Source organism: Opisthocomus hoazin, chromosome 4 (genome assembly GCF_030867145.1).
Source record: "Opisthocomus hoazin isolate bOpiHoa1 chromosome 4, bOpiHoa1.hap1, whole genome shotgun sequence".
Lineage (NCBI taxonomy): Eukaryota > Metazoa > Chordata > Aves > Opisthocomiformes > Opisthocomidae > Opisthocomus > Opisthocomus hoazin.
This window is the reverse complement of record NC_134417.1, coordinates 16,184,742-16,207,796: the sequence shown is the minus strand read 5'-3', so window position 1 is coordinate 16,207,796 and position 23,055 is coordinate 16,184,742. Positions and strand designations below refer to the sequence as shown.

At 44.7% G+C, this 23,055-nt stretch overlaps 1 protein-coding gene across 1 annotated transcript; it reads right to left on the bottom strand.

The window, feature by feature from the left end:
- Window positions 1-1,108: 1,108 nt before the first annotated feature.
- On the bottom strand, window positions 1,109-7,209 carry TMEM207 (transmembrane protein 207). The gene is made up of 8 exons (XM_075417861.1): window positions 6,910-7,209; window positions 5,634-5,750; window positions 5,522-5,568; window positions 5,117-5,204; window positions 3,258-3,295; window positions 2,795-2,839; window positions 2,206-2,348; window positions 1,109-1,257 (listed from the first exon to the last, which is right to left on the bottom strand). The coding sequence occupies exons 1-8, from the start codon at window positions 7,207-7,209 to the stop codon at window positions 1,109-1,111; spliced, it is 927 nt and encodes a 308-aa protein (XP_075273976.1).
- Between the last annotated feature and the right edge of the window lie 15,846 nt (window positions 7,210-23,055).

Genomic DNA, 23,055 nt, shown 5'->3' with positions numbered 1-23,055 from the left:
TCTGCACCAAGAAGGCTCTGATTGCAGCCCCCAGCCCTCACCGCTGAGAGATCAGAGATAGAGAAGTCAGGCAGGCTGAATCCAGCCTTCAGTGACCTGCTCATGACAAACAAAGGAAATATTTGCTTTCATGTGGAATCCAGCTAAGGGGGAAATTCCAGCATCTTTCCTCAGTAATTTGAGAACTAGGCAAGCTAATAACTCCTAGGAATGGCTCAGGTAGAGCTGATCCTGCTTGGGTATAAGGCAGTCTGGATGGCTTCTTGAAGTTTCTTTCCACCCTGTTTGCAGTGGTCACCTCGAAGAAAATGACTTTCTTTATCCTAATAAAATTCTGTAGCTAAGCACCAAATACCTAAACACATAATTCATGTCTATGCGGAACTGCCATGTGGGTCCCGAGCTATTCGACGCCTGTGGGTCTGCAGTGCTAGGGCAAGAGTAACTGAGGACAGTCACCAAGAAATTAAGAATGGCTCAAATGAGCAAACTCACTTTTTTTATGCTCTGTAACCAGCTCCTGCCGCTGCTGCTCCCCCCATAATCCCCTTCTCTTGCTTTCCCTTTCCTGGCCATAAATTTGCTGCTTTTTTGCACTAGACAAATCTGATTTACTGTGCTAAATATTTTAAATGTGGCAAACAATCCTTCATCGCAGAGTGGCATGATTGCATTACAATGTATTAGAGCAACACGACTTTGCCAGAGGGTGTTTGCTGGCACTGTGCCGAGTGAAGGAGGCAGCCCAAGTCTGTGCAGTAACTATCAAGTTATTTATCAATATTCAGTCCTAAAACACACAGGGTTAGAGAGATAAATCTGGAGGCTGAGCCAGAAACCCCAAATACAGACAGACCTTTGGGAGAGCTTCTCAAAATCCAGACCCCTACCAAAATTTCAAGCTGAGCTCCTGTGACAGATTCAACACATATTTTCGGCATTTATTCTGTTGTGTTTTGTCTCTGCTTTTAGGTTCAGATGAAATATGTGCTGCTTTTCAGTCTCTCAGCCAATGTGTGGAATGGGCTGATTTGATCTCACACTACTGTAGCATAATGGAAGATGTCCGATGAACGAAGTGGTATCACAGAGAGCCAACATGTGGCATCTAGAGCTTGTTTTCCTTCATGATATCCTCATAGGATGGAGGCAACTCAGTTCCCCCAAGGCTGAACCGTGGGGCAGGAGAAGAGGACATCTCCGCAGTCATGCATGGGTTCGGAGATCCGGAGAATGGGCATTCAGGCGCTTCACTCACTGGGGAAAAAGCAAAGCCATAACCATACAGCAGACAGGCGTGAAGAGCAAGTGTGGGGGTGAGAGGGGTGAGACTGGGAGGAGCTGCCAAACGACTTTGAAACAAGAAAAGCATGGAGGTAATTTTTGAAACATAGCATCACAAAGCCTCTCACCACAAACTCCAGATACACAAGTGAGAACAGAGGAATTTGGGTGGGTTTGGGGTGGGTCCTCCCTGTGGAGACACTGTTTGTGACCACCCAGAAAGTAGGCAATACCTCTTCTGGGAAGGGCTTAGTCTAATGACAGAATTAGCTGTTTTCTTCTTGGAGGGACTGTCGTCCGGCCCAGCCTGCTGATGCTGCTGGCAATACTCCAGGTCAGTGCTGGGTGCTACACATCGTCATTATAGCCCAATTGTCAAAAGTCTGGGTGCTCCTGGGGGAATGCTGAGGGTGGCTATCGTGATGAACAGCACTCACCAAGGCAACTTTCTGACAGACCCCAGGCTGTATCAGCCAGTCAAGCTGCCTCCCGGGGTGGCTCAAGTAGACCAGTGCGGTCTTGCCTGAGAGAAAAATGCAGGTCATGTGTTGGAAAGGGCTGCCTGACCCCAGGCACTGCCTGTGGCTGCATATGTCGGGCTGTTGAGTGCCCCGGTACTGAGGAAAAGGTCCCCCACATCTCGAGTGTCAGTGTGGCCAAGCCCTGAGCAGGCACCTTTGGGACACACAGACACAGCACTGAGCTCAGCTGAAGGCACAGCTGGGGAAGAGCGCACATGGCTCACTAAAGTCCTCCAGTCTATGGTCAGAACATCCCCCACAGGATGCCCGAGCTGGACACCCCTCTGTTCACAAGAAACACACCACCCAGCTGCAGCCCAGCTCCCGCTCAAGCCTGGCTGCCTCTTACTGAGCGACGGAGGGGCCACGGGACCTTGCGGCAGGTAGGGCGAGGACTAACCCCAAAAAGCATCCGAGCTGCTGAGAGCGAAGACGGCCAGGGTGCTTCGGGGGGGCAGGCAGCTCCGCCGTTTCAGCCAGCGCTGCAGGCAGCAGCAGATCCCGCAAGACAGGAGCAAGGCCAGGAAAAACAACATCAGGAACCTGAGGCAGAGGCAGCAAGGGAGGAACAGTACCATCACCATCTGTGGGCAGCACTGACAGATGGCCGCATGTCTTCAAATTAACATATTCATTAACATCTTTTGCAAATAGCCGTTAAATGCTGCGGTTTCCCTATCAGAGTACTGGGCATGATCAAAGTCCCCAGAAACCCATGTCTCAGTGCTGAGTGCTCAGCGCCAAGCCCTGGCTGGGAATTCAAACATTTCTCCCCAAAATCATTCATCGGTTTTGCCCAGTTCAGTTGTCACCGTGCAGTGAGGAGGATATGGATAAATGATTCCCATTAGTCAGTAAAGATAGAACACAGGGACAGCCCAGGAGCAATGCTCTCTAGCTATCAGTCTCTCTTAATGTCTTTCTCTCTATATATCCATCAAAGAATATTATTTGCCAGTTTATCTCTCTAAAACAGATCTGAAACTTACCAGACATACCAGTTGCTAAAGTTTTCATCGCCCTGCCCGATGCACCTAACAAGGGAAAAATAAAAGGAACTTTCAGTCCAGCGTGAGGGGACCACACTGCCTCCAACGCACGCCTACCAACATGAATGAAGGCATCATCAATAAGTGGAGGATTGAGAAGTTTTTCTCCACCAAGGGAGCCCTATCAAAACTTTCTCTGTATAGGTGGGAGAAGACGCAGATGATGTACGAAGCAGTGTGTGACTGGTTTGCCTTTCGACTCCAGCACCCGCCACCAGCTTTTTTGCTGAAAACCCAAAGGGTTGCCAGCCTCCCTTTCCTTTTTTGGAAGAAAAACTAAACGGCCCTTTCCTGGAAGCCCTCGTTCCTCTACTGTGCCAGTGTGCCGGGCAGGAGCACAGCACCCATGAAAGAGCCCGGGGTGGGAGCAGCCGCGGGTGAGAAACTGGAGAGCCACACTCACCTCTCGCCAAGCTCACAGTCCGACTCAGAGTCTGCTAACTGAAAACACACACGTAAATCAGAGAGGGTAGATACGTGGTGGATTTTTATAATTTACTAGTATAATTACTGATGTTAGAGCTGGAAGTTGCAGAGGAAGAGCCTTACAGGTGCCGGCTCCTGCAGGGATGAAAACCAGCCCTCTCCCTGGAGACCGCAGGGCTGAGCTCTTGCTTCTGAGCATCTCTGGTCTGAGCTAGCCCATATCGAAACCAGTGGGTAACCTCACAGAGAGCTTGATAAATTCAATAGTTGCAGATGAAAGCTAAGCCAAGGGGAAAGCATTTCTTTTGATGTGAAGGAGGGAAGGACGAGAGCAGGGAGACTCAAGCAGGTGTCGGAGACCTGTTTACAGAACTGGGCTTTGCTATTCAGAAATGTCTGCTGAAAATGTCCCATGATCAAATTCTTGCTTTGTAGTTCATTTTCTAGTAGCTAATTGTGAACGCAGCTGTAAATTGGAGCTGTTTTGACCAGTTGTGTGCTCTACCCAGCTTTTGCCTCTTTTCAGATAGTAGTGGTGCATCTTTCCCAGAGTCAGGTTTCAGGTATTGCAAATATGTGAACCTGAAACTTGTTTTTCAGGTTATTTTCTACTCTCTGCTCAAGCAAGTTTATTTTTGCAAGCCTTGTTAATCTTAGCATTAGTTTCAGATTATCTGGGCAAAAAGTAACCAGAGTGGTTCATCAGTATGATTGAATCCAATTCAATACAATTTTTGGCTGACTTGCGTTAGGCATGTTACAACACTTGCCTGAATTTGCTACATAAAACTTCAGATCAGGTATAGAATTGCAATAACACTGGCACACAGAATGAGCAAGATGGAAGAATTTAGATATATTTCTTGGAGAAGACTATTAGAATGTAATTTGCAAATCATTACTTTACTTTGGATTTGCTTCTGTGTATATCCAAAACACGTAGAGATTTCTGACTTTCTTTGAGTCAAACTGGAAAGCTCTGTTCTGTATTAGAAATTCAAATCAAATATGTATAATTGAGAGATCTCATATGACGTCTCTAATTAACAGGACTTCTTTGTAAGAGTTTTGTTGTGCAAAGCTTGTGTCACTGTAAACAGAAAGAAATCACCCCACAAATCTCTATAACATGTCTTATCCTGTGCACACGCTGCCTTTTGGTCCCTAGTTTCACCAGAGGTCTTTAGATAAAATAAGTCTTTCTTATAAAACATTATCTATGAAATTTCATGAGAGGTTGAAACCCAAATGAAGAATAGAGAAAAAGACAGAAGCTTCAGCTCTTCCAGACATGTCCTTTTCAAACTGAACTAATTTGCCATGTCACACTTGCACCCTGGTGCAGAATATTTTAAATTTTTTCTTTTTGCACTTCAACTGATTATTAGAATAACAGGTCAAAACCAGACAGCTGATTGCTGTGATTACGTGTACCCTGAGTATTCTTCATGGCTGAATGACAACCTCTGGACTCTCTTTTATCATCCTTCAAACTACCTCGGCAGAGCAACCTTAGCATAGTTAAACTGCAGCAAAGCGCATCTGCTCTGAGGCAGTAATCTACTAGTGCAGCCAAACAGCCACCCATGCTGCTGAAGACCCAGTCTCTTCCATTTCAACAGCCATAGACAGAATAAAGGATTGAGGCAGTCATGTTTTCTCTGCATTGACTGGAATTATTGTAAACATTAAATCCTCCCCAGATTCATCAGGTCCTCAAAAAATTTTTCCCCCCCAAAAAATAAAAAGGGCTGATGTCTAAATTCTATAAAAGTTAAAATCTTTCCCCCACAAAATCCCTAAAATCAGCCTGGTCCCAGTGAAGGGTTTGGTTACCTGGAAGAAGGTTAAACACAGAACTCCAGTTCCTGTGATCCATGAAGCAAAACACAAAGCTCCAAGTCTCTGCATCACTAGCAGGAGAAATGAGGGAAATGCAGTGTTTTAGCCTCTGTAATTTGGAGCTTTTAAAACTTCTCTACGCGTTGTGCCTTCAGCCAGGGAACACGTTACCCAATGGCTTCCTACGCTTCAGAAATTACCGCTAGCCAGGGAATGAATTCAGGTTTGCATGGACACATTCAAACAGCTTCTAGAAGTTAAAGGAATACTAGGTTAAGGTCAGCACCTTGCAGTTGTTTCAGTATTTTCATAGCTGTTCACAAATTCCTGTTGATGAAGCTTAGTTCCATATTAACCCATGGCTGTATTTAACAGGACCTGCTACAAATAAAGACTCACCTGAGACCGTATGGTGAGGCCACGCTTTCATTACATGTTGCCTTCAGCTGCAATTCTGGCATTACAGAAAAAGCAGAACTACTGCCAACCATCTCCTATGCACGGTGCTTACCACCTCAAACATGTGCTCCAAGGATGGAGGGAACACTTCCCAGCCTGAGACACCCATCACCAGCACCTCTACTGCTGTTACGCAGCTGTCAGGGGTTGGTTTGCTAGGAAAATGCATCTGAAAAAAACACGTGTCCCCGGTGGTTCTCATAAGGGATACGAAATCTCATTGCACAGTAGAAGGACTAATTTCATCCTAATGGATACATCCAGCTGATGTAGATAAACAGAGGTGGAAGATGGTTTACACCGTAGCTCTGATCACTGCAGAATGGATGATCCCGGTTTGTTCGGCAGTCAGTAATAGATTGTCACTGAGGTTTGCAGCCCATGGCTGAAACGCACCATTAACTATCGTTCTTCCAGTTTTAACAGAAAGGGTGTTGCTGTGAATATGTTTAGCCGTCACTCCAGAAGTTAAGCATTATGTTGTGATACCATTACTTTAGCAATGATTGACAAAGCTAAGCTACTTTCAAGATATACCTCTGTGGCTTTGCTTCAGCTAAAAGGTCAAGAAGTCTACCCAACTCTGATACACATACTCGACCCAAGTTTGTTATTTATTGTTAAAGTTTTGTATAAACCCAGTCAAAACCCTGGTGTTCTCAAGTTACTTTCAGCTCACTGCTAATTAAAGGCAAGCCTCTGAAATGATGCCCTCTGAGAAAGCATCTCTCATCAGGTTGCTGAGTGCATGTGCTACACAATATAAATGGTCTGAACATGTTGGCATCCTCGTTCAGACCAATCCTTTTCAATTTTGTTCAACAGTAAATTGCTGAACAATTTTTTATCTGTTTTCTTAAAAGATAAAGCTCCTGCAGTATAAAAATGTGCACAGCCTTGCTGGGAACCTTGTGACTCTTACAATTTCAGACTTCAAAGAGATCATCCATCATTTAACTAATTTCAGATATCTTCTTCTCACAATTACTTCCCTCTCACCAGCATGCAGGGTATTTCCAATTTAGAGCTACTGAATGGATCATCCCCAGTATTTCGGGGGGCAGGCACCAAAATGAGCTCCTGGTACTAAAAAATAATGTATAGCATCTGTTCTAGGTCTATTGAATTCTGCCATTGCTCAGCTTCCTGGCCTGAAGGCAAACTTCGAAGTTTTCTGCTGGTTGGTCCCATACAGAGGTTTCAAGTGGTGGTGGCAATTTGTGGGAGCCTGCCCCTGCGTTCTTGGTAACGATGTTGAGATGAGAGAGAGTTGGCTAAGGGGGGTCCACAAACAGCCCTGTCTTTTGCTTGGGGGGTGATCCCAATACCGAAAAGAGCTGCTGCTTCAGCAGGAAAACTTTCCCTGGCTGTGATCTGCTGAGCAGCTTGAATACATGAACATCGTGAAGAGCCCCAAGACTTGCTCTAAGCCAGCCAGGACCTGACACTGAAAGCCCAGAGGAGCTCTGCACTGAAACCACCACGGCTGTGACACCTCCTGTCCGCTCCCTGCCTACTGTGACATGGCCACCTTCAGGGTTTTGCAATACCAGGAGAATCATCTTCTGGGTAGCCTTGTGTCTGAGGGTTATCTGCAGTCTGAGGGATTTTTCTAGGCTTTTTGTCATTCCTCCTATGAGGAGATATATACACATATATGTACATACATACATGAAAGGTAACTGCTGCTCCCTCCTCCTCATCCACTCACTGATGAAAAGTTTGGTATCTCTTGCCTCCTCAATCAATTATATCCACCTCATCAGTGGACTTGGGAGGCTGCTCTTTGATAGGTGTTAACTCATGGCCATTAGATTAAAAATCTGTTATTTCCTCATCACCTTATGTCGTTGCTAGGTGACAAATGCATCTCCCAGGCAGCAACAGGGACTACTGTAACACACAGCAATTTATGATTGTCCATTACCTCTTTGCTTAAAGTGCCTTATCCTTTCGATGGGAGGAAGATGTGCAGTTCCAGGATCATCAAAAGGGTGACTTTTAGAGTTGCCACAGAAACCACCTCTTTTGGGGGCTGGCTCCTGCTGAGCTGCATGAGAAGGATGCAAGACTGGGACACAGGAGGAATGCGGGAGAAGCTGATTTAACTTGTCAAGTCTGACGGGACCAAGTTTGGATTAGGGGTCTGAATTTCAGGAACTGAGCTCATTCTTGTATGTATGTGCACTAGAAGAGATGGCCTTTGCTTCCTTGAGTGTAATACAATAATTTTCAGTCATGCTTTTGGTTTGAGCCAAAGTTTCAGGGAACACCCTGGGGATCTCTGGATTCTGGTGAGAGTAGGAGGGAATTTACTGACAAACAGGAGCCCACACAGAGCCTCTGGAAGCACATAAGCACAAGTAGCAGTTTAAACCTGCTTAAAGCTCATCCTTAGCTGCCTTCAGAGCGTTTGGTGGCTGCTGGAGATGACTTTCAGCAAAGGAATCAGCTTGCTCTGACCAGCCTCCCAGTACAGTCCAGAATGGGACTGTGAAAGACTTTTCCAGAAAGAAAGCAAGAAGGGAGAGTGGCAGGAGAAGAGGCAGGACAGACACAGAGAAGGACACAGGACAAGACAGAGAACATGGGGATGCGCTGCTGAAGGGAGACAAGGAAAGGCAGAGCAGACCTGCTCTTTACATTAAGATTGACTGACAAGAGTTAATGAAGCACATGTTGGCTTTTTTATGTCGCAGTGTTTTCACATCACCACCACAACCAATTTTTCCTCCAGCCCAAGTCTGCTGGGAACTCTCCCCTCCCTACTTGACTTCATTGCTGTGGCTGGCTCAGTCTTTGCTTTTGCAGCTGCATCCCCAGCCTCTGGGCTCAGCCAGGCTGCCATCATCCCTCCCTGCCTGTTCTGGGAAGGCTGAGGGCAAGTAAATTGAGTTTAGCTGAAGAGGAGGGTAACAGAGAGGACTGAGGATCAAACATTGCCTCTGCAACAGGAGAACTAAAGCAGCTTCAGTCTCATTCTCATGAAATGAAAGCTGCAAGGAGCTGCTTGCTCCCTACAAACACACTGAGATGAATAAACCCAGGACCGGGGAGAGCTATTTAAGCTATTGGCCAGCGCTGGCATGGGAACAAACAGGAGCAAACTGGCCATGAATAAACTGAGGTTGGAAATGCAAAGAAGGTTCACCCCATCCGGAGCAGCGAGGTTCGGCAGCAGCTTGTCCGTGGGAGGAGCGTGGGCATGAAACCAAACAGCTCCCGGGATGGAAGTCATCAGGCTCCTGCAGGGAATGCAACCACTTCAGCAGGACTTGCTGACCCAAGGAGTCCTTTCCCACCCCATGGAGCCCACCGCAGTTGGTCCTTGGACCCTCAAACCCATCTGGAAGAACAGGAGTCAGCTGAGACAGCCCCGGGCTTGCACGAGCAAGAAAGGACGAACTCTTTAAGACAAGCCTTGGTAGAGCTGGCACAGCCTGTTGTCTTTCAAAAGGATTATAACTAGTTGCTGCTCACTGATGAATATGGCCCTTTGTGAGTCTGTGCGGGGGACGTGCTGCACAGGGGGAAGGAAAGATTCCGGGCACTGATTTAAATGAGTGCAAACAAGGATGACATTGTTCTGCTGCATCCTCCCCAGGAGAAAGGCTTTGCAGGTCACCCTCAGATCTGAGGCAACTGCAGCTACCTCTGCTTCTTCGTGTGGTCCAGAGAGCCCTTTTGTTTGTCTTGGTGTATCAGTAGGGAAAATCCAGCTGAGAATAGGATCAGTGAAGACTTTTGCCTGGCAGAAAGCTAAAGGAAAAGGAATTTCATTTTAGGATATATTTGTAAAAGGTATTTCTCTTACATGTGTGCATATCCCAGACTGAGAACTACAGAAAACTATCTTCAATACATAGCTGTTCCTGGAGTCCTCAAATCTTTAAATCGCGCATTCATGGGAAGTAAAAATTTTAAAACTATTCCAAGTATGAAGTCCACTGAACCGTTGTGAGGAATTGCTGTGAATTGTCCAAATGCTCCTGTTCCAATCCTACAATGAACACTTGAAAAAGACACTACAACTAAAATATTGAGCGTACGTGAAAGGATTTATGCAGGAGTTTTCTTGCTCCTCTTCACAGAGGGAAGCAACTTTGAGAAGTGCACCATTCCAGCAAGTGTCTTGTGCGTGCCTACAAGTCTGGTACTGGCTCTGCTCTCACCGTTAAAAACGGAAAACAGTGTGCAGTATTTTACAGAGAGCTGCTGTGGTGGGGCAGCGGGAAGTTGAAAGAATTTAGAGAAGTGGTTGGTTGGTTTGTTTCGCTCTAAGTTGAGTTTAATTTTGAAAACTTAAGTTGGATCCTAAAAAAAAAAAAAGTGACAAAATAACCACATTTGGGCTAAGCCTAGCAGTTGTTTAGCTTTACAGGAGAATTCAGAGCTCAGAATTACGTTTTAAGATCTACTGCACCTGAGGAATAAATGGTAGTTTGGGTTCTCTTATTTCTGGCTTGGACTTCAGGACTCCAGAAAATTCCCAGCTCTGTCACTGACTTCCCACATAGCCACAAACTTCTGTGTGTTACTGCCCACCTGGAAAACGGGCGTAAGAGACCTTTCATCTCACAAGCTCTCCAGACAGGCACTGTACCTCCCACAGAGTATGTCAGAAATCAGTTCAAAGGGCTGGATAACCCTCCAGACTTCAGTAACAGAAAAGCCGAATTAAGGATAAAGCTGATAAAATTAAAAGCAGTCTGAATAAAGAAAAAGATGAAGTATACCAGAAATACAGTCAAAGTAATCACCAGCAGAAATTTTCCCCTTTGGTTTTTTAATATGAAAGTGAAGCTGATTACAGCTACTTGAATCCTGAATCTTGCTGCTGTTCCTTTGTGCTCAAACAGGTCCTCTTATTTTTCATCAGTTAAAATTGCATTTATATTTTAATCACTAGAAATTATATTTGGGTTTTAATTCTTTTTCTTAATTTCTCTTCTTTTCTCGTTACTCTGTTGCCAGAAGCCAAGAAATTACAGTTAAAAAATTAAATGTCTTTTGTATTTTAATCCCTGTAATTTACTTAGCTGATGGATGTATAAAGACAAAAGGAGAATAAATTGCTTGAAAGCAGATAGAGGCTTCATTTTCCCCTGCCTTTGAGTTACTGATATCACATTGGACACCACATGGGAGGTTTTGGCTGAGAAATTAGCATGAGAATATCTGGCACATCCTGAAACACATTTTCAAGTCAGTTTTCCAGGCAGAACCACTTAGCAATGAATGCTGAAATACATCATGCTGCCGGTCATTATCAGCTGGTACATGTACTACTTAGCCAAGAAACCTCCTCAGTCCAGGGGTTAGCTCGGCAAGAGGAGCCACACGGACACATACGTGTCTCTTGGTGCCTCCTCCGGCACTCAGACCCCAGGCACCAAAGGCTCAGTGTGCTGCGCCCTGAAGTGAGGACACATGGTGTCATTACAGTCTCAGGCTTCCACAGATTTCCCAAATACTTGGTGACTGCTGCCATGGTTGATTGCTGACAGCCTCACCTTGCCTCTTGAACTCTCGCCAGTTGACCTTTATGGGTTGCTTCAGTTGCAGCCTGTTCCCTACCAAGCACCCCCAGCCCACCAGGGCTCCCGGCAGGGAAGAGCAGTGATTTCAGACCCTCATTTCTTGCAGGCAGAGTCAGCTCAGGACAGGCTGCATCCAAATGCCTGCACACCCAGGATTAGGGAGGGCTCGCATCAGCATTTCTGGATTCAAGAAACACAGCAACAACATGTTGCTCTCTAACTTATCCTTTTTTGACAGGTAAAAATCCAAATGTTCTGCCTGGGAAGATGGTGAGTTGATGCTTGGGGTGAGATGCTGGGTACCCACCTGCCTTGTGCTCCCCAGGCATGCTGCAGCAGCATAGGAGGGACCAGGGTAGGGATGAGATGATGAGGGTCCTCTGGGATTGTTCCCTCCACATCAGCCTCCAGAGCCCTGTAGCACAGCCGGGCTTCCTGCTGGCCACCCAGCTCAGCTCACCTCCTCTCCAGGCTGGGTGCCAGGGTGAGAAATGATGGCTGGAAGACCAGATGGAGAGCTCATAACTTCCTCCCTGCTCTGCAGGAGTTTGTTGCATGTACAAACTGAGAGAGAGGGATGGGGAATTCTTCCAGGGCAAATAAGACCACAGAAGCTACATGCCTAGCACAGCCCTTTCTCCCCCCTCACCTTGCAAATCCCCCACTAGCTCTACTGTTTCACTTAGTCTCCGAGTTTTATATCTTCCCCTAGTAATATGTCTGAAGAACACACTCCTGTTCTTAAATGCAACACATTCAAACAGCAAGGCTCTGCACACTTCTTTCATTTAGCCTGTCCCTTGAAACTCTTCCTTTGATTTCCCCACTGACTCCTGCTTCTGCTCCCTCAATTTCCCTCTGGCCAAGCAGTATCATCCTAGCAACATGAATCTCCCCAAGCTCATCTCCCCTCACTAGAGATCTGGCTTAAATTCACCAGAAAACCTTAGCTTGCCCTGAAGCAGGTTTTTATAATCCCCCATACCCCACAAGCCTTTGCAGCTCTGGAAGCAAAAGGTGCAAAAATCCAGAGCTGCTCTTAAAGCAGGGGAGGTTGGTTGTGTAAGACCAACTTGATATGAGGGGAAAATGCTCTCTCCCCTCTTTTCTCTGGTGATGATCTTTCTCTTCTAGAGCAAAATAACTCCAACTGACCACTTTTGTAAACATGTTCCTTGTATTTGCAGAGCTTTTTTGTGCTGTAAGAGCATTTAGATGTGCAAGGTGTTAGGGGCAGCATAAATGTAAGGCTCCTGATACACACAAGATTCTGGATGTCAGAGAAGTGACATTCTTCTCACTCCCACCTGGATGCCAATCAGCATTAGATATGGATCTATTTTTTCAAACCTCCTCATTCTTACAAGGTATTACTCCTGCATCACCTCTCCCTGAGTCTCTCCAGTGTGCTACAGACATCGATTAGCCCAAATCCTAGGAGAGAAGAAGAAAACATTTAGCTTATGTTGACTGATGGGATGCCTGGGAACAGTGTTCGAGTGACTAATCAGAGTCTAAGGGTGCGATAGCAGTGCTGGGGCTGGAACCCAGGAGTGGTGAGGTTCATCTGCATTGTGTTAAGTATCGTAGCTTGCACACCTAAAAGCTATGCCTGGGGAAGGCTTTCTGGAGGAACATCCTTGGAGCAACAGAGCAAGACCGAGATGAACACTGAAAATCGCAGCTCAGGCACCCACCTCATCTCCTGTGCTCAGACCTTGTCTTCCTTGAGGTTCTCATCCATGCTCTCATGTCCTTCTTACTCTTGCAAGCTCTAGTGTCAGTGACAGGAAGAATGGGCCTAATCCTGCAAGACGCAGAGTTCCCGCGGCCTGCAGGAAGAGAGGGTGGTGCTGGGTCATCTTCAGGGTGAAAGCTGGGCATTCCGTTCCTGCCAGGGAGGATGTTGCACCAGGGCCCCAGCGCTGCACTGGCTGTAGCCATTGCGAGCAGAGTGGGCCCTGAATGGAGCACAACCATCTGTGAATTTACTATTCCTACTCAAATGCTGATTAGTTATTTACATAAAACTTTGGAACATTTTAATTAGTTGCGTTAATTTAGAATTCACAGAAAGAGAGCTATAAAAGTCTATTATATGGGACGCTTATTCAAATGAAGCTTGAAATGGCACATGGTGATGTACTCACAAATCTCCTGCCAACACAGTGGGAAAAAAGAGAGGGTGGCCACGCTTTGAAGGAGGCAGCAGGGAGATCGGCATTTCTGTTCACTGGGTAGAGCTGAGAAACCAGTCCTTGTTAGGGTGATGGTCCTTTCTCATTCAAGGTCTCAGCTTGACAGCCCCAGACTCATATTGTCTCAACATCATTGTATTTGACATGTCCGTCTCCTCAGGGAACCATTAACATTTCTCTCTTTTCTACTGGTCAGCTATTTTTCCTAAAAGTGTAGGAAGTCACTGTTATGTTTCAGTTGATTTGAAATGATTGAAATCAGATTAAAAATGGTCATCAGTTTGTGGAGCCACAGGAATGAGGTGACGGATATCAGTCCATCAGTCCTATGATTGCGGTGCCCTGTTTCTTTAGGAGATCAGGTGATGCAAACAAATACACTTCCAGTATGGACTTGCCAGGTGGGCTATAAGCTCCCCTTGGACTGCTTCACAAGTCTTTGCCATTCAGCTCAAGCGCTGGGATGGGCATGACAAGGCAGCAAACCTCCCTCCTGCTCTGTGCAGGCTGTGACAGCATGTCCAGACATCGTTCCTCTGCCATCCCACCTGTGGCTAGTGCCTACGCTGGCAATAAAGGCAAAGTGTGCTGGTACTGCCTCAGTTGGACCTTTATTCTCAAGGGAGGTGGACAAGAACTTTCTTTCGTCAAGTTCTTCCTTTCCTTGGCATTAAATTCAATTAAAGCAAAGCTGCCTATATGTGGCTAGACTGATAACTCTATAAATCCATCTGTCTCAGGTTGTTACAGAATCTAAATTACACCATCACCATTAATCCTGAGATAGAGAAATGCCCAAGCAGCTATATAAAATAAGAGATACTTTGCCCTAAGTTTTCATCTGGCAGGGAAAATTGTTTCCCGTATAAAATACAGCACACGTTATCTCTTGAGGTTAATGACTTGATTCAATAAATCTAGAACTACTCCAAGCATACTTTTACTTGGAAAGCATATTCCTTGAAGGAAGGTGAATTCCAACATCACACCCAGTTGCAACAGAGCTGCTGTCTGCCTTAAGAGCTTGAGGGCAGCATGGAGTGAGGCAAATACAATGCTATATCCAAAACATCACAAACAGAATTCACGGGTGGCGACATTAAAATTGAGAGGGAGCCACAAACTGTTCTCTGCTCCATGACAAAACACCTGTTGTCTTAGGGCTCACAAAAAGTTTAGGAATATTTTAATTTTATTTTCTAAAAGGCAGCAGAACAATAGGAACATTGCACTGAGACAAGTTCACTCCACCAAAACCAATGGGTCAGCTGGGCTTTCTGTACTTCTTTGATCACTCACAGTCTGGTGTTTTGCAAGCTATTGGGCAAATAATGCTAGAAAGACTGTATTTTCAAACCAGAAAGAATGTTACGGCTGCATAGACTCCATGGGCATCTATTATTCTGCACAGATACTGGGAAGTGAAAGTCATTGTTCATAGCAGGGAAAGATCACAGAGGACTGTCATGAGAGGCAAGAGGTGACTATCAGGAACAAATTACTGGTTTGTTAGTCTGTGGGTTATGCTTGCAGAATAAGAAGCAGGGGTAAGTCCTGCTATAAAATCTGTTAAGAAGGGAAGTGGAGAACATGTTATAAAGTTCAGCTCTATGTTGTCTGGGAAAGCAGGCGGACTACTTAACCTAAGGTTGGACTAGTTCATGTGGAGATGGAATAACTAACCTGGAGGTGGCTGCTTCCACCTCTAATGCCTTTGGCTTCAGGGGAAAGGATTGGGGTGTAGCTCAAGACTGTGCATTCTCACGTGCTGATTTGATGGAGTCCAGCCTGGGATTGTTGTTTCAGTCTTTGTTGAAGATGAAGAGCCTGAAAATACTTTGAGAATCATTGCCACCATCAAGGCAAATTGGAAATATTCTCTGGGCAAGAATATGCTTGATAGGAACAACAAGAGGCAATGCAGCTAGAAGGCACTGGCAGCCAACTGGCAGGTAGTTCATAGGTGTCAAATCCTTTAATCCAACCTTTTAAAGCCCATCAAAAGATTTTACAGCCAGTACATAAAGCCCTGTGAAATACAAGGCTGCTGGAAATTATTGAGGACAAGAGCCAAGCACAATTCAGAAAGAAATTGGACATCACCATGGAAAAAGAGAATTTGCGGAATAATGAAGTATTTTTTGGAAAGCCTTTCCATTTGGATGCATAAACTAGATTCACACTAACAGAGGTGCAGAAGAAATGCAACTCACAACTACTCTTACTTTCCTCTGGCCGTAGTGGGAGCCAGAACACCAGAACCGTGCTCAGCAGAGCAATCCCTATTTCCGATTTTGGGCTCTTGTTGTTTATTCAGAGCTTGCCCATTGACCCATCTTCCTGTCACAAACTGATTAAGTGCACATGTCAGAAGGACTGCATGCAATATAAAGGGATCAGTGAAAAGGAAAAGGGAACTGGAGGGTATAAGAGAAGTAGCTTTTTACTAGTGACTTCACTGTGAAGGGGCTGGAAGTCATGGCAGGGCAGTGGCACATGTCAGGATAGTGCAGAGGAAAGCTGCAGAAATAGTTGGGGAGCTCAGACCAGAAGAAGCACCTGCAGCCCTGTGTTGGCTGAGTGTTGATTCCCTTCTCCAGGTATACAAAGGCAGGCTCCCAGGGCAGGCTTAGAAAGGCAGGCACGGCTTGAGCTCCCTGTGCACACGAGGTTCACCCCAAATCTCATTCCTTCCAAGCCCAGCCCTCACTGATCTGTCTCAGCATTGCCCAACATGAAAGCCCACATGGAAGACCAGCTCGTAGGAGGCAGGGATACGCTGCCTGGCCCTCTGAGTGGAGGGAGCAGGCCCTCTCTCATCACCAAAAAATGAATAGGCTTGATCTCAACATCTTCCATGTGCTGGATTCAAACTGTGGTTTTCTTTAAACTGAGAAGGAAAGGACAGAGGAGGAATGATAAAACACAGTTTGGGGTATGGAGGTTGTGATTTAGTTTTATTTTGTTTCGTTTATAAGTTCAGTATCTTGTGAACGAATAGAAGTGGAACAGCATGGCAGAAACCAGTGCTGGAAAGCGTTGGTCCATAGCATCAGGGCCGAGGGCATTAGGAGATGATGTCCCAGCACTTGACGACTGGTCTGTGCCTCTAGTGACAACTTCGCCATCTCCCAGGCTGGCCAGGACTCCCCAGGTCTGCAGCCAGGGTAAGAGGAAGAGCTGGAACAAAGGGGTAGACCTTTCCTCACCAGCTGCGAAGGGCAGGTAGATGTAACTTTACACTTCATCAGAAAACAGTTTTGCAAAGCTTGTGTACTCAGGTGATGAAGAATTGCACTTGGCAGATAGCAAATGCACATCACATCCCGTAAATCTTTCCTAAAAGGGCATCATAAATTAATCTTTCTGCTGGTGTTCTTCATTTTTTTTCAGAGCATCATTTATCAATTTAGTTTAACATTACTTCAGTTGCTAAGGAGCCATGATTGGAAACCTCCACCAAATGAGTTTGAACACTAATGCCTGGTCATTTAATTGAAAATATTAAAAAAAACAAGCTGATGTCTACCTCCTCCAGCTCCACTGTACACAGAGACATGGAAATGTTCCCTATTATATATAATCATGCTATTTATTAGTCAACACTTGTGATTGTCGGAGGGAACAGCAAAATCACAAAAGGTTCAATAAAAGTGACTCACAAATTAATCTCATTATGCTTGAAATAGAACTGCTTTCATGCTCCTGGCAGAGATACCTCAAGGAAACCGAAATTACCTGTGCCTCTGTTTGCATTTCATATCATGATGCATCTGCTTTACACAATAATGCAGTAAGCCTCCATCATGACAGTGACAGGAAGGGGGATGTTTACTTAGTGATGTGTGAAATGATGATTAAAACTTCAGGAAACTTTTTCAAAAGAGGGCAGTGAGGCAAGAGATTTAGTACATTATTGGGTCACCATCGACTCCAGAAATCCAGAAATTTTGCACGTCTTTCAAATAATGAGCATCAAATAGGGGGAAAAAACCAAAGGTTCAGTGCTGGTTCAAATTTCTACACATCCAAAGTGTATCTTCATTTCAATTAAATCTTGACCTATTTTTAATCAAAAGAGCCTGCTGTGTCTTGCTACCTCTGAAGACTGGCACTGCCAGCAGGATGCAGAAATCTCAGGTCCTGGCTCACTGGGGAGCGATGGAGGCTTTCCTCGGGGCAGCGCGGTGCTGGTGCAGCATGCAGGAGCTTGGACTGCATCCCCCGCATGTCCAAGTGCCTCTCCTCACTGCCATCGCTGCAGGGGAGGGCTAGAGCAGATGCAAGGAATGAAATAACTTCTGTGGTGTTGTACAGCAAGTCTCAGATGTACCAGCAACTGGAGCCGTGAGAATGAATCAAGCCCTCCAGCTCCCAGCCCATACACAGTAGAGGCCGGGGCACTGCACTGAAGCCCACCTTGGGGTCACAAAAAGGGATGTGAGCTGTCACTGAAAGAGACAAGGCAAAGAGACAGGTCAGTAATTTTTCTAGATCAGTATTTACAAAGAAAAAGATAGAGCGATGTTCTGAATGAGCTGCTGCAACGTAAATAATAAATAAGCAATATAATATCTATAAACAGACATACACACATATACATGTGCATTACAAAGAGCTCTTCTTTACTCATTAATTCCCTTGGGAGTTATAAAATCACAGCTGAAAACAATCATTTGTATGCAGAGATAGTCAGAATTTTCTGCTTTTCACTAAGACAATAATTTTTGGAAAAAAAAAGATGTGGGCCATAATAATTTTGTCTAAAAAAATAGTGACAGAGATATTTTCAAAAAGTAGGGAAATAAAAAAACTGATTGATTTTTATATTTGCAATTTCGTAAGTTTTAATCTTATAACACTATTCTCAAGACCTGACCAATTGAACACTTGCATAAGGCTTCTATAAAGTGTATTGCACTGGGAGTGATTTAGTGTGAGACGGGGGTGGGGGCTGCTTGCCAGAAAAAAGAGGCAAAACCCACCAGATTTGATTCTAAGTGGGCTTATACCAGTGCTTCCACTGTTTTGATTCATTTTCAAAGCCAAAAATTTCCCTGTTCTCCCAGGCATGCTCGCGTGCCTGACAACGGGGCAGGCGGCCCAGGAGCCAGAAGCTCCACAGGGCAGCTCAGCTGCTGGAACTGGGGGACATGGGTAGGTCCACTTCTGCCCCAGCACTTCCCCCTGTGTGTTGCATCTTCAAACCAGAGGACACAAATTCTTGAGCATTAATATTTGATCTGATATTGCACAATCTGCTGAGCGTATAAAAACTGGGAAGACCAGAATAATGCAGAATGAGTTTCATGCTACTGACTGATAAAAAAAAAAAGTTATTAAAAAATTAAGCATTTTCCCTGGGCATTGCGAGGATGAGATGCTCCCTAATACTTGAAGTGACTTTCAATCAATATTTCTTGCAGTTTTCCTGGCCTTTTGCAGCATCCCTCTGACTTTATTTCTGATGTTAAACACTGAAGATTTAATGAATCATTGCTCCCCTTGTTCTTGGAATCAAAGTAGTTCAAAGCACTCAGTTTTACTGAATGTCATCAGGTCACGGTGGTGAAGTAGCTGTGCTTGTATCCTTAATCCAGTCCTTATAACAAAGCAACATAAGATAGAGCTGTCTTTGCCTGGTAGTGCTTTACCAACTAAAGCCCTGAACGCTGTACCAAAGCACAGTGATGGGAGGAGGAGAGGGCTGATCTTCCACATTTCTCTAGGCTAATCTTAAAGGTTAGCGGAAAGAAGACAACAGATTCCTTGTGAATTATTGCTTTGCATATTAAACTTTCTTTCTTTTGTTGAATGCAAGGCTGGGGTGTTCCTTATTTTGCTACAGAAACTAGCATAGCTGATTTTATCCATAGTGCCACCAAATTTTATCTACCTCATGCCTGGAGACTTGTTTCAGGAACAGATGACAGATGCTACCAGCAATAACAAAAGCACACTCCCTTTGCATATATAACTGAAAAGCAAAGGACTCATCTAACTAATTCCAGAAGCACAAGCACACCTGGCTACAGTGGGAGAGAAAAATGGAGAGCTGCTCCCTGGGGATTTGCAACAGCTTCTCTCCTCTGCAGGCAGGCACACAGGAGGCCTGCGGGACCCGCCAGCTCTGCCACACGGGCGCACACACCGCTGCTTCAGGCAAGTCTCTAGCAATCTGCCCTTCTTGGTTTTTCACTATCTAGAACAATCCCCAGTGAGGACTTGCACGATGGTTGTTCCAGAGACCTCGCTCCACAGAGCCACAGAACTGCGCGGTGCCAAACACTCCCTTGTTAGGGCTCATCAGGAGTTAAACTAACGATCGTACCTGTCATAGACACTTTCAGGAATGGCAGAACTTCACCCTCCATTGCAGCTGTTGAGTTGTTTGCTGTGCCTCGCTGTTTGTAAATACATGCTGTATATTTTAAACAAATAATTCTTAAACTTCAGACTCTTCCCTTCAGGCTATTCCCTCGCGACAATCTGTGCTTTGCATTGAAAGAAACGGATTCTTCATTCAACAAATGAAATGTTTGCCAGAAGGGCATATTAAGAAACCAAACTCTCTGCCCCTCTACCACCAGGCGGACCGGGCTTTGCCAGCCTGGGGCAGGGACCCTGCTGGTGCTCAGCTCCACATTGCACAGAAACTCCCCTGAGCCCTGCTCGCTGTGTGCTCCTCTCCTGCATCGCCAGCAAACACCTCCACGGCCGATGCTTCTGAGGTAGCCGTGGCCCTTGGGGACCAGACCCCAGATACGCAGAGCAGAGATGTCTGCTCAGAGTCACTCAGAGCCCAAACCACGCAAATTCTTTCACAAGCAGATGAAATAACTTTGAGCTGTTTTGCCTCAAACATTTGGAACATTCCTTTTGCTTGGGCAAGTAATCAAAACGGTTTTTACCCTTGCTCTATGTAAAAGAACACTTAAACTTGTCCTTAATTTGTAGGATAGTATTTAAGGTTAAAGCCATGTTTTAACAACAAGCAATTTTTTTCTTTTAATTAAGATTTATACAGGTTCCCATCTGTAGACTAAGCGATGAAGTGCTAATGAGCAGAGAGTCTAATTACGATCATTCTGTAATTGAAATAATGGTGTGCCTCAAAATAAGACTGTTATGTTGCTAGATAATGGACTAATGAGCTCCAAAGACAGACTAACAGAGCTTGTAAAAGACTCTTGCAGTTCTTATGAGGACATGCCTACTCTCAAACACCTCCACATAGTATTCAAACACGTATAATGTAATACGTAGTGTGACATGTCCAAAGATTTATATCAAGGTGTTGGTAATGGCTGAAGTTCAAGGACATGCCAAAAGCAATGGAATTAATTGTTAATGCAAGATAGAAAAAAGGCAGAGAAGGTTGTATGAAGTGATGTAGGAGACAGATTAAAAGTATAAAAAGGGAAGTCAGTGGGAGTCAACACCGGGAAAACAATCAACATCCGCCACAATATTGGTCCCATCAGCTGAAACCAGCTCCCTCCACACTCCGATTGATGAAATACACTTGAATCGATATTTTTTCTCGCCTAAATGACCAGCTCTAATCATGAGCTCCACACATTGCTGCTTTCTTCATCGTTCAGCTGGTCAGGAAAGAAAAGATACTTACAGAATGTTTGTTTAGTAATTGTCTGGTTCTATTTTGGAGTTTGCTTCTGGTGCTAACGAATGTGACTCCATTATGTCATTTATCATGTGAACAGTCAGGTTGAGGAAGATTTTAGACCAGGAACTATTTTGGCTTGCATGAGAAATAACCCCACAGAACAACTGACAGCATGTGTGAGCAGAAAAATTCCATGCCTGAAAATGATAGGTTAGGTGATTCCACTGGATAAAAAGCTTAAGGAAATCTCTCTTCACCAGCAGAGCAGAGCGTTCACGGGGAACGGAAGTGTCGCAGCCCCATATTTCTCCTCATACGGAAGTCCAGATTGCAAGTTATTTAACTAGCTTGCTAGGAGATATTGGTTTTCTGTTAGCTTGTCTACTATCACCCATTGCAAGGGAGAACTTTTATTTAGATCCTGAATGTGCTAAAAATTATACTCTAAACCTGGCTTAAGTACAGATGAAATAGGTTGTAATTATATCCCAGGTGTGGCAAGAGCAGGCAAATGAAGCTAAGAGGAGGCCCCAGCCAGACACGCACAGATATGTCTGGAAAGGGATGGGGAGTCACAGCTCTTGTCCAAACAGCTCCCCCTCCATAAACCCACATTTGCACCAGAAACATTAAGTTCCCCATGTTACACTGTAGCAACAGGAACACGAATTTTTCCTGACTTAATATAGCCCAGTGCAATGCTCTTCTCCACTGGGATGGGATCTCACATGCATTCCTACTCCTATGGACAGGCATCATTCCTGGTGAACCCAAACATGGTGATTTGGGGTCAGCTGAGAGAAAGGCGACTGGGAACATACAACCTTATGAGAACCAACTGAAATTTCCTCCAAGGGTGTTTTCAACCTCAAAATAATTTGTGAGCTGGTTGCACAACCGTGGGTTGAGAAACCTGTTTGAAATGACTGGTCAAAGAAAATAAATATCCATTTAATAGGGTGCCCTCCCAGTAACAGTGGAAGAGAAGTTGTTTGACAATACTTTGGGTAATATCTTGAAGACTGTAGGTGACTAATAATAGCAGCGCTTCTTTATCCAGAAATATGAAAGTCACAAAAATGATGGATTAGAGGGACCAAAACTATTTATAAACTGAAGAAGAACTCAGTGAAGAGTTTTGACTAAAAAGGAGTGGAGGGGAGAATTTTAATGTGCTTGAAATAGAAGTAAAATCTTACAGAAAAAAAATATGCAAATTTAAAGTATTTTAAATGGTTTTAAAAAAAAGTTGAGTGGCTCAAACATGAAAGGACACCTTTTGTTTCAGATCAGATGAAGATTTTATGTTTACTAGTATAAGCAACCTTTCTTTGAAATGTCCTCTAACTTTAGCCTTCTGAGGATGGGCAGAGGACTTCCATTCACCCAGGATCTTTCATCCATGCTATACACGGAGAAATAATAATACAGACAAATTTAACTGGGAAAGTAATAGAAGTTCCCAGGAGTATTGACTTCCATCACAGGGTTTATTGTTCATTTCCTTTTGGCCAATTACTCTCTTCAGAAGTTTCTCCGGCATATTATGAAGACTGAGTGTTAAACCTGGGAGGTCGTTTAACTTGCAGCCTGTCGAGCACATCTTTACATCGCTGGTTAACGACTTGTGAACTTCATTGTCAGATGCTGCTTTGCGACTTTGCGTCTCCCAGTTGATGGCTCTCTGCCATGAGCTGAGCAACTGCCGGGGTTCGAGGGTGCTTCTCGCCCTTGTGAAATTCAGGTTCATTCTTCTTCTGCTCCCCTCGCTTTCTCCCTGCAAATTTATGACTTGCTAACAAATGTGTTGCTCTTGATTCCCTCCTCTTCAGTGATCTTTAAGATCTCTCATTTCATAAGGAAGAGGCAGGTGGGTGATCTGCTTCCAAAAAAAAAAAAGTTTCCATAAGTGTGGCTTGTGTCTTAAGGCTGCCCATAAATCTATCCAGTTTCCGTTGACTTAATTCAGTCTTTTTTTGTCAAATTACATAGCAGTAATTAACTGCCCTGACCAAAGTGTTTTCCTCAAGGTGCCCACATTCCTGTGAGAGCTGTAGGTTGTTGTACCCACGCACACAGGCAGCATCCTTTCATCATTCTTCACACAAA